The 10,830-nt window shown below is 40.1% G+C and overlaps 1 protein-coding gene across 1 annotated transcript; it reads right to left on the bottom strand.

The window, feature by feature from the left end:
• Nucleotides 1-567: 567 nt before the first annotated feature.
• Nucleotides 568-1,040, bottom strand: LOC105526358 (60S ribosomal protein L26-like). Its single transcript, XM_011962329.1, has one exon. The coding sequence runs from the start codon at nt 1,038-1,040 to the stop codon at nt 603-605; it is 438 nt and encodes a 145-aa protein (XP_011817719.1). The 3' UTR covers nt 568-602.
• Between the last annotated feature and the right edge of the window lie 9,790 nt (nt 1,041-10,830).

Below are 10,830 nucleotides of genomic sequence, written 5' to 3'. Positions count from 1 at the left end.
CAAAATATGTACAGATTTTTTTACTCTACAGAAACTGATGAGTAGTGGTTGAAAAAGAGTTGTTTTGTCTAACATGGCTCTTATGAAATTCTGTATCAATACACATTTTTCAGTAACCACACATTTTCCTTTTATTGTTAAGTGAAATTCTGGACACATCAGCATGCGGGACAAAACTGTTCCATTTCCAAACACTGTTTCAGATGAGATCACAAGTGACTGACAGCATGACTTAATTTTAACCATACACACATGCACATGCACACAGGAGCACGCACACACACAGGCACATGCACACACATGCACCATCCCCGATCTTCTCTGTGACTTTTGGCTAACATGGCCACAGCAGCAGTGGATGAGATCACATTAGAAGACACACAAGTTAAGAGTAAGGTGAACTCTGCCTGAGCACTGGCAGGGCTGCGCCCACGTGGATGTGAGTGAGGAACCCAGTGTCTGAGATCCCTCTGGTTTACCAGAGAAAGTGAGCAGCTATGGCAGTGACGGTCACCAGTGTGCCTAGAACTCAATGGCCACCATGAATACATATATTTTTTCTTCATTTCAAATTTTAATGAAAGCTTGTATATAAGATTACTTTATTCCTGCATCTCCTCAATTTTTTCTTCCTTGTATTTGCCCTTTTCCTTTCCTACTTGGCGAGATTTGACTTTCTGTTCAAGGATCTTTTTGTGGTCTTTGTCCAGTTTTAGGCTAGTGATAACCACCTTGCTGGGGTGAATGCCTAGTTGGACAGTTGTGCCATTAGCCTTTTCCCCCTGCACCCATTCAATGTGGATGACATATTTCTTCCTAGAAATCTGGACTACTTTATCAATTTGCTGACCTTTATAGTGTCCTTGCACAACCTGAACTTCATTATCCTTTCGGTTAGGCATGGATTGAGCATTGTACTTCTGTCTCAGCTCTTGGGGAAAAGGGGAAGACATAATCTTCCGGCGAATGTGGGAAGGTGTGCTGAAATGTCTTTTGTGATTCTTGCTTCGGTCAGAAGTCCCAAAGGGATTGAACTTCATTTTGGCTGCTCCCACTTCAGTCTAAGTTTTTTAAAAGCTTCAAAATTTTTTTAATTTGGCAGAGTTGTGGTTCTTAAGTTTGATTTAGCTATTTGCAGCCATTTTCCAACGTTCCTAAACATCATTCTAAGACTCTTAGACTTTCGAAATAAACCATGAGGAATCCAAGCAGGTGGCCTGTGCAGTGGTACCCCGAAGCCACACTGAGCTCAGGCCTTTGCCTGTGCAGTGGAGGGAGAGATCTGGCAATCAGACCTCTTGCCATGAGAAAATGCAAGGCCCTGAAGCATCTGGACACCTCACAGCACTCCATCAGGCAAATTCGTTCAGGACAGCTAGATCTGAAACCTGAGGAACCAGGCTGACTCAGTTTTCAAAATAGTGCAGTCAGGAAAACATGTCAGATAAAAACACATTTTTGATCTTTAAAAACAAAATGGGTCAGGTGTGGTGGCTCACGCCTGTAATCCCAGCACTTTAGGAGGCCGAGGCAGGAGGATTGCCTGAACTTAGGAATTCGAGACCAGCCTGGGCAACATGGTGAAACCCCGACTCTACTGAAATACAAAAAACTATCTGGGTGTGACAGTGTGTGCCTGTAGTCCCAGCTACTCGGGAGGTTGAGGCAGGAGAATTGCTTGAACTCGGGAGGCGGAAGTTGCAGTGAGCCGATATCATGCCACTGCACTCCAGCCTGGGTGACAGTGCAAGACTCCGTCTCCCCAAAACAAAGAAACAAACAAACAAAAAACAAAACAAAAAACCAAACCAAAACAAAATGACTCTAAAGTATTTGCAGTTTGTCCCTTAGCCAACTCAGATCTGTATTATGTCATTATCGGTTACTCTTGGGCCCCAGGCTGTCAGTCATTTCAGAATCATTCTGGATGATTTAGATCTGAAGTTCCTAAGACCAGCACTTGAATACCCAAGTAAGCAGGTGCCTCTCACTCTTGGTAAGCTCCACTGAAGGATGGTCTGAGTGTCCCTGGTCCTACTATATCTGTGTCTACCACGTACCAGATGGGTTCCCTCCCACATCACTGCAAAACAGGGCAAAGCACAAAGAGTCTAGTTCTTCTAGTGGTGATGTTAGTTTGTTAACTTGAGATCTTTCTAGCTTTTTGATAAGGGCATTTAGTGCTATAAATTTCCCTCTTAACACTGCCCTAGCTGTGTCCCAGAGATTCTGGTACATTGTATCTTTGTTCTCATTAGTTTCAAAGAACTTCTTTATTTCTGCCTTGAGGGTAAATGTTAAGTAAATAGATGTGTGAGAAGTGTTGTGACAGAGTAATTCAGGGTGCTATGGTACCATAACACAAAGAGAAACATAGCCTAGATTGGCATGATTGGATAGGGATGCTTAGGTTGAGATCTGAATGATGGGTAGCAATAAGCTAAGAGAAGAGACTAGCTGAGGATGTTCCAGACAGAGGGAACAGAATGGGTGAAGGCCCAAAGTGAACATGATATGTTCAGGGAGAAAGAAAACTCAGTGTAACTGGCCGACTGGATGTGAGGAGAGAGGTAGGTGAGGCTGGAGAGGTAGGCAGGTCCAGATAATATAAGGCTTTGATGATCACATTAAGCTCATGTTAAGATTTTGGACTTATTATTAGTATTTTTTAGCCATAGAAATGCTCAGAGTGTGCACTTTTCCTATGGGCTGCTGGGTGACAGAACGGCATTTTCTTTCTAGTGTTTAGGTAGACAAAGAGTCATTTTGCCAAGGGCTTTTGGAGCTTATCCATACCCTCATCTTCTCTTCTCTTACAGGAATAGGAGACTGTTTCACTTCCCTGTCTCTTTGCAGGTTGCAGGGGCCAGGTGACTACATCTGGCCAATGGGTCATTAGTAGAAGTAACGTGTTATTTTGAGGATGACTCATTTAATTACCGGTGTGAGACCCTCCAGCATTCTTTTGCCCTGTTGTGTCAGCCTGTGAGGCTGCATGTTTTAGATGTTGCAGCTAGAGGCTGGTGGAGGCACCAAGAATCTGGATTGCAGAGTTGTTACATGGAAGAGTTGCTCCAAAGTCTCCTGGACCCACAGCAAACTTTGAGTTAGAAAATAGCCTTTGTTCTGTTAAGTTCTTACTATTTTGATGATGTTCCTGCTTAGCTTGACTTTTTTTCTGATTTATTCAGTCATCTAATACAGTAGCTTCTTATCATCAGAATGAAACTGGGGAATAGTTTAAACATAGAGAATGTTGGACACCCACCTGGCTTGTTCTGATATGGGCCTCAGGTAGAGCCAGGGGACTTATTGATATGTTTTATATGGAGGAAGTACTGGTTCTACTAGTCTGTCTTAGCCAGGATTACAATAACTGGGCATGTGAGTTGAATTGTGCTGGCCTGCCCTGGGTACATCATATGTTACTTGAAAAACCCATTTTAATAATGCCAGTTGTTGTCTTGGGGATCCTAAGGCATTCTTTGAGAAAACAGTATATTTCAGGAATGTCAGCAAAACCAAGCTTCAATAAAGCACTTCTGTTATATGCAACCTTCAAACAGAGGAACTTGATGCAGGGATGGAGGTATTTTTAATTAAGAGAGAAGCTACATGATTTATAGTGTGATAGGTCTGATCCACACAGTTCATTTATAATTTAGGTAAATATATACCATTTATTTTCTACAATAAATATATTTTATGCTATACAATGTTCTACTTGCTTCTGTTTTGAAGATTACATTCAACCTAGTTTACACAGGAATTTTTTATTCAATGTTGAATGAATATTCTAGGAAGGAGTTGAGAGCTCTTGAAAAGCTTGGTAAATGATTTGCTTTTTCTTAGCAAATATATCAATAGGTATAACTGGTTTAAACCTAGATCCTTTTATACATGTATATAATTTTGTTTTAAATTAAAAATTTAAAAACAGTTTTTGGTCACTGGTCATTCTCTGAGTTTCTCATGCTCCTGAGGATCCTGGAATATAAATATTTCCCCCAGACTTTCTCTTATCTTACTGAGCAGCCTACAGCTTAAAAGAAATTAAGTACTTGTGGATTCTTTATTCCCAAGATTTATATAGAGTCTTTTGAGTTTAACCAAGGCATTGTCACACTGTCATGGGAGAAGTGAGACTGGGGAAATCAGCGAAGCCCACTTTGTCAGTTAGAGACAGAGCTAATACTGCAGCCTGTCTACCTTACGGGTTATTGCAGAGCTAGGCTCCAAGTGCATTACTTCAGAAAAGATGATAATATATAGTATATTTATACTATATTTATAACAGAGTTCAAAAAGTCCATTGAATACTTCAATGGATTTCTGATGCAATATGAGGCAGAGCTCTATTGTAAAACACCAAATGAAAACAAGCAAGGGGAACTTAAAGTGAAAATGTGGGAAGAGTTTTCACTGCTCACCTTTGTTCAGACCTGTATTGGGGAGATTAGTTTGTCAGTTAGGATAGGCTAGGTTGTAATACAATAACAAACAATTCTAAAATCTCACTGGCTTAATACAGCACAGGTTTATTTATCACTCACTGTATATGTCCAAGTTTTGCCTGGTCCTGTGGTTACATTGCACATTTCATCCAAATTTTTTATATTCATGGGTTGTTCATTGTATCTTCTTATGGTGTTAATGTTTGTAAGATTTGTGGTGGTCTTTTTCATGCATGATACTAATAAGTTTTGCCTTTTCTTTTTTTCTTGATCATTCTTGCTAGGGGTTTATACATTTTATTAGTTTTTTCAGAGGACTAGCTTTTGGCTTTGTTGATTTTCTTTCTATTGCATGTTTATTTTGCATTTTGTTGATTTTTGTTCTTATCATCATTATTTTATTTCTTATATTTGATTTGGGTTTACTGTGCTTTTGTTTTTCAAGCTTTTTGAGATAGGTACTGTATTAGTTTGTTTTCATGCTGCTGATAAGGACACACCTGAGATTGGGCAATTTACAAAAGAAAGAAATTTAATGGACTTACAGTTCCCTGTGGTTGAGGAAGCCTCACAATCATGGTGGAAGGTAAAAGGCATGTCTCACATGGTGGCAGACAAGAGGAGAGAGTGAGAATCAAGTGAAAGGGATTTCCCTAACCATCATTCTCAGCAAGCTATCGCAAGAACAGAAAACCAAACACTGCATGTTCTCACTCATGGGTGGGAATTGAACAATGAGAACACTTGGACACAGGTAGGAGAACATCACACACGTGGGGTGTGGGGAGCGGGGAGGGATAGCATTAGGAGATATACCTAATGTAAGTGATGGGTTAATGGGTGCAGCACACCAACATAGTACATATGTAACAAACCTGCACGTTGTGCACATGTACCCTAGAACTTAAACTATAATAAAAAATGGGGTTTCCCTTATAAAGCCATCAGATTGCATAAGACTTTTATTCACTACCACAAGAACAGTATAGGGGAAACTGCCCCCATGATTCAGTGATCTCCCACTTGGTCCCTCCCACAACGTGAGGGAATTATGGGAGCTATAATTCAAGATGAGATTTGGGTGGGGACACAGCCAGACCATATTAGGTACTTAGATGATTGATTTTCTTTCTCCTTTTCTACATATTTCAAGCTCTGTTTTCTTCTGAGTTCTGCTTTAGCTGCATTCCATGAATTGGAAAATCACTGCCTTAGACTCACTCCCAAGGTTACACCTTAGGCCAGTGATTCTCAACTAGGAGTGATTTTGTCCCCTTCCCCTGCCAGGAACATTTGGCAATATCTGGAGGCATTTTCGGTTGTCACACTTGAAAGAAGGGAGCTACTGGCATCTAGTGAGTAGAGGCTAGGCGTGCTGCTGTAAATTCTATAATGCACAGAACAACTCTTCACAAAAAAGAATTAGCTGGCCCCAAATGTCAATGTTGCTGAGGTTGAGAAGCCTTGTGGGCTAGACCTACATTGCCAGTAAAAGTTGCACACCCCCTTGCCGTAGTGCCGTCCATGTGACTTATTCCTCATTCTTTCAAATTCCAGAGATGCTGTCTCTAATTACCCTGTACATATAACTCTGCATAAAATAAAATGATTTCTTTTTGCCTGCCTTCTTCCAATAGAATAGAAGCTCTGTGAATGCAGGACTTTGTCTATTTCATTTACTTTCCTTTCCTAGTATGTAGAACAATGTTGAATGAATTAATGCTTACTGCATGATTGAGTGCATTGCTGCATGGGAAAGAATGTCTCATTCCCAGTGTGTGGCACTGAAAATACAGTGGTAAATAAGGAAGAGGTAGTGTAAGGTTAAATTCAAAAAGAAAAAGTTTTCCCTGGTGCCAGAAGGGAAAGAGACTGACTTATCAATTTCCTTAGAACGTTTACTTTAAATAAAAATTATATTTGTGAGTTCTCTCTGATGCTTTGAGATGTCCGTAGCATTTTTAAAAGCTAAATAAGAGGTCTGCCAGTTTTACAACCCAGGGATCCTTTCCTCAAGGACTTGGGAGCTATCTCATTGAAATGGAATCATTCAAGGAGATAGTGCCCCATCTCTCAGACTCTGGGAGAGGGTAGGAACCTAACTTCAGTAGTGCGCCTGACTCCAAGTTGCTAACCTACTTCCAGTCACAAGTATGCAAAAAACTTACTTTTCCTCTGGATAAAGTCAGTTAGCAAACATAGTGGCTACATCAATTATCAGGTGGATTTAGGAGGAACTATGTATGACAAATGTTGCTGTCAAGTCGTCTTACTTGAGTACTAGTTACTGTCTATCTTGAGTACATGTGTGGAATGGGTTCCATCTTCTTGGCTGTATAAATGGATAAATGGATGAGATTTCTTTCTGTTTTTGCAGTTTCTTTAGTTTACCTGAAGAACCAGAATGTGCACAACACATTCTGGTTTAATGATTATTCAATAATATAATGGCTTTCTTTTTCTTCTACTTTTGTGGAGAGGTTTTTCTGGGTGGGCAGGAGATTGCTTTTAATTACATTTCCCCAACAGTAGTTATTGCCATACCAGGAAGGTGGGTTAATAATTTAAAAGATGCTCCACTGCATCCTTTCTTTTGAAAACTAACACCCTCCTTATATTTTCTTTATCTCTCCCTTGGTAGTTGTTTTCAGAGCATCTGTACTGCTCAATCTTAGGGAGACTCTCATTTCCATCAGTTTCTTCCCCCTCCACACCATCTAGGAATGCTTTCACATGGTATGTAAAGTGCTATGTAACTTCAGCTTCCAGGTAGGGAACAAGGAACAATTAATACATGGATGGGTGCTCCTTTTGGTCCTTCATTGGGTTTGTTTTAGACCTCTTCTTTGTGAGAGTGGGTACAGAAATCAGAGGGATTTAAAATTTTTTCAGCTATGTGATCCTCACTGGTTGGTACTGTGGTCTAACATTCCACAGTGGGGTATGCAGGTATTTTCCCTACAACCGCTCTGATCTGAAGACTTGTGTCTCTTTTCTGGATAGCATATGTATTTCTGATGATGTTTAAGCAACTGTTTTACTGAAGACCTTGCTTAAGTGTCCTAAAGCAGTGCAGAGTTGAGGGTGGGGATGAGCAAATGATCAGTGGTGACTTTGAGCTAACTCCTTCACAGTGGGTGGGGAGGGGTGGATCAGGCTTCATTTTAGGTCTTCAGAAAGGTGAGCCACATGCATAAACTTCTTCCAGTCCCACCCATTCCTCTCATCAGCCCTCTCCTTAAATCCTCTCCAAAGTCCCTGGCCTTACCCTCAGGGTCACTCTTGCCCTTCCTTAGGGGTAATGAAATAACAGGCTCAGATCATTCCTAGGATATACCACTCTGCTGCCTCAGGCACCAGTGGGATCGCACTGAGTCTTCCTCCATCTGGTGGCCCACTGACTCCCTTTGTCAGGGGGGCCCTGGGAATGGTAGTTTCTTTCACTTCAGTTGGATCTCTCTCTGTTGGTGACTGAGACTCTCTCCTTAACCAACCTTCAGTTAAGCTTCTCCAAGTCCTTTTTTTGATTAGGCCTCACTCTTGGACTCTGTCCTTGGTCCATTTAGTCCATCTTTCAAGAATCCTGCTGGGTCAGTTTAGTGAAAATTCTTTACCCTTGCTATCTGATCAGATTCCTCATTCCCCAACCTCAATGTCTGATCATCCTAGCCTGCCTTCAGCAAGAGTCTTATCAAATCAGTTTAGCCAGAATCCTCTTTATCTTTGAGAATTTTCTCTGAATAATTTTCTGTCTACAGACCCCTAGCCTGATTTTTGGCTGTAAATCACTTGTTATTGTCTTCAACTCAACCTTGTTGAGTCAAGGTATATCTATATTGAGGTCTCTCTTTCTCTGTTGCAATGGTTACAGAATAAAATTAACTTCCCGGTTTTCTTTGGCATTGGCAATGCCAAAGCCAATTTTTCTCTTAAAATACTTGATGGCCAACACACTTTTCCACTGGACTAATTAATGTTTTCCAGAAAACTTATTAGTCTGTCCCGTGTGAGGTGTTTGTATTATTCCTCTTATTCTTTGACCCTATTCCTTGTGAAACAGGAAAAAGACAAAAATCTTGGTTTTGTTACGCTATAGGCACATTTTCCTCTGCCTCTGTAATAAAAGAACCTGGAGATTACCTCTGCCTAACTTTTCGATCTACATTCAAGTAATATGTTTAATTCTGATTCCCCAAATTCTCCTGTAGCAGATATGATTGAAATTTCAGTAATACTACCATGTAAATATTCAGTATTGAAACTTAGACTTACAGATATAACAGGGAAGAACTGTTCCAATGAGAGAGGTTGCATGAACTCTTTGAGGAGAGATATTTACTATAGATGACTTTGCCAATGATTCAATGGAAATACTTCAGTAATTGTAGAGTCCTGTCTAATTGAACATTAGATGTTTGTGTAACACTTATAAAATTATTTTTATGCTGACTATAAAAAGTAATTTGGTATCTGCTTTATTCCTTCTTGTCCTCTCATAATGAACTTGGTCTCCAGATATTGAAGTTGGAGGTGTTTTCTTAGGGTTATTAAAATGTCAGTACAGACTATAATATGGAAGACACTAAATGTAAGAATGGTACTGAATGCACGTCTGAAAGTGAGACTGATGCAAATTTTGAATCCCTGGGATTCACGGTGCAACCTTGCCACTTGCTGAACTTTGGACCAAGGGAGAAGGAAGCCAAATGATATTGCTAAAGCTCCTAGTATCCTAAGGTATCGTGCTAGTTGTTTACCCATATGTTATCCCTTTACATTTTATTACCAACCATACAAAGTATGTTTTATTGTCTTATTGTTTGCAAATGAGGAGAGCCAAACTTAGAGAGTGTAAATGGTTTTCTCAAGATTTCCTATATTCAGGTGCCGATCTGGAATCTAAGATTACTTGACTTTAAACCTCTTACTTTCTGCCATGCCATACTGCCAAATTCAGGAGTCAAAAGTTCTTCAGGTACTATTTACTGCTGTACAATAGTGCCCTACAATGTTACTTCAGCATAGTGGGATTGTGGCCTTGCTGTGTATGGTCTTGTGCCCATATTCCATATTCCTTTGATGGGAGAGATCATGACTTATTTAGCTTTGCCTTACCAGCACTTAGCACAGGGAATGAAATTTAGGAAAAATTCAATAAAGGACTGTTAAAATGGATGAACAAATCAGACATGGCCATCCTAAGCCTTTTAGTTTCTAGAACCTGTAGGATCATTTAAAGTTCTTTTTCTCCTTGTCCACTTTAATATTCATAAAGTTGCCAGATACTGCCATTTTACTTCAGTAATGTCTCTAACACCTGTCTGTTCCTTTTTATTTCCATTGTCAATACTTCTTTTCCAGTTAGCTTCAATTAGTATCTTTACTACTTTCATTCACTTTCCATTTCATTCCATCTATCCATTCATTGATCCATCCATCCATCCTTTTATTCCTTCAACAAACGTTTTGTGAGCACTTATTAAGTACCTGAAAAACATGTTATCAGAATACAGTGTATAAGTTCCTTAAGAAAAGATTGTTCAGAGTGCCATGAGGGTATGAAAAAGGGTTACTCTTATCCAATTTGGAGAGGGATATTCAGAGAAGGCTTCTTGGAGGAAGTATCATCTGAGCCAGATCTTGAAGAATCAGTTGAGTTAGGAAGGCAAAGGGGATAGAGAAGGGAAAAATAATACGTGTAGTGTCTCTCCCTTGCTGCATCACCATATCCTTTCCCATTTCTATTTTTCTCCGTGTTCCTTGAATGCATGTTGGGCTGTCTCCTGCCTCAGAGTCTTTGCACTTGCTTTACCCTCTGCTTATAATGGTTTCACAGATATCTGCATGGCAAACTCTTCCATTTCCTTCAGGACTTACATGTCATCTTTTCAGAAATGGCTTGTCTGACTATCCTATTTATAGTTGCAATGACTCCCCTCCCTGACAGAGCTCCTCATCCTCTGCTTTTGCCTAGCAAATATCATCTTCTATCATACCATATATTTATTTATTTATTTCATTTACTCCCCTAGTTTTGATTACTGCTTTCTTCACTACCTACATAAGTGTGGCACATAGAAATTTCAGTAGTTATTGATCATATGAATGAATGAAAAGTTGGGAGATAGGAATGCAAAGGCAAGGATGTGAGAAATTTTAAGGGAATGTAAAACTAATTTGGCCTGATTCCTTCTGAGATCCCTTATTGCACCACCACAGAGCACTGTGGCACCTTTTCCTTAGACTCTTGCTGAGCGCTGACTCTACTAAGGGTAAAGAAGAATAATTTTGGCCGGGCGCGGTGGCTCAAGCCTGTAATCCCAGCACTTTGGGAGGCCAAGACGGGCGGATCACGAGGTCAGGAGATCGAGACCAT

The sequence above is a fragment of the Colobus angolensis genome, unplaced genomic scaffold (assembly GCF_000951035.1).
Source record: "Colobus angolensis palliatus isolate OR3802 unplaced genomic scaffold, Cang.pa_1.0 Scaffold59, whole genome shotgun sequence".
In the NCBI taxonomy this organism is placed as follows: Eukaryota; Metazoa; Chordata; class Mammalia; order Primates; family Cercopithecidae; genus Colobus; species Colobus angolensis.
This window is presented reverse-complemented; position numbering and strand designations above follow the sequence as displayed.

Coding starts and splice junctions, on each gene's coding strand:
- LOC105526358 (XM_011962329.1), bottom strand. CDS start 1,040: ATGAAGTTCAATCCCTTTGGGACTTCTGACCGAAGCAAGAATCACAAA.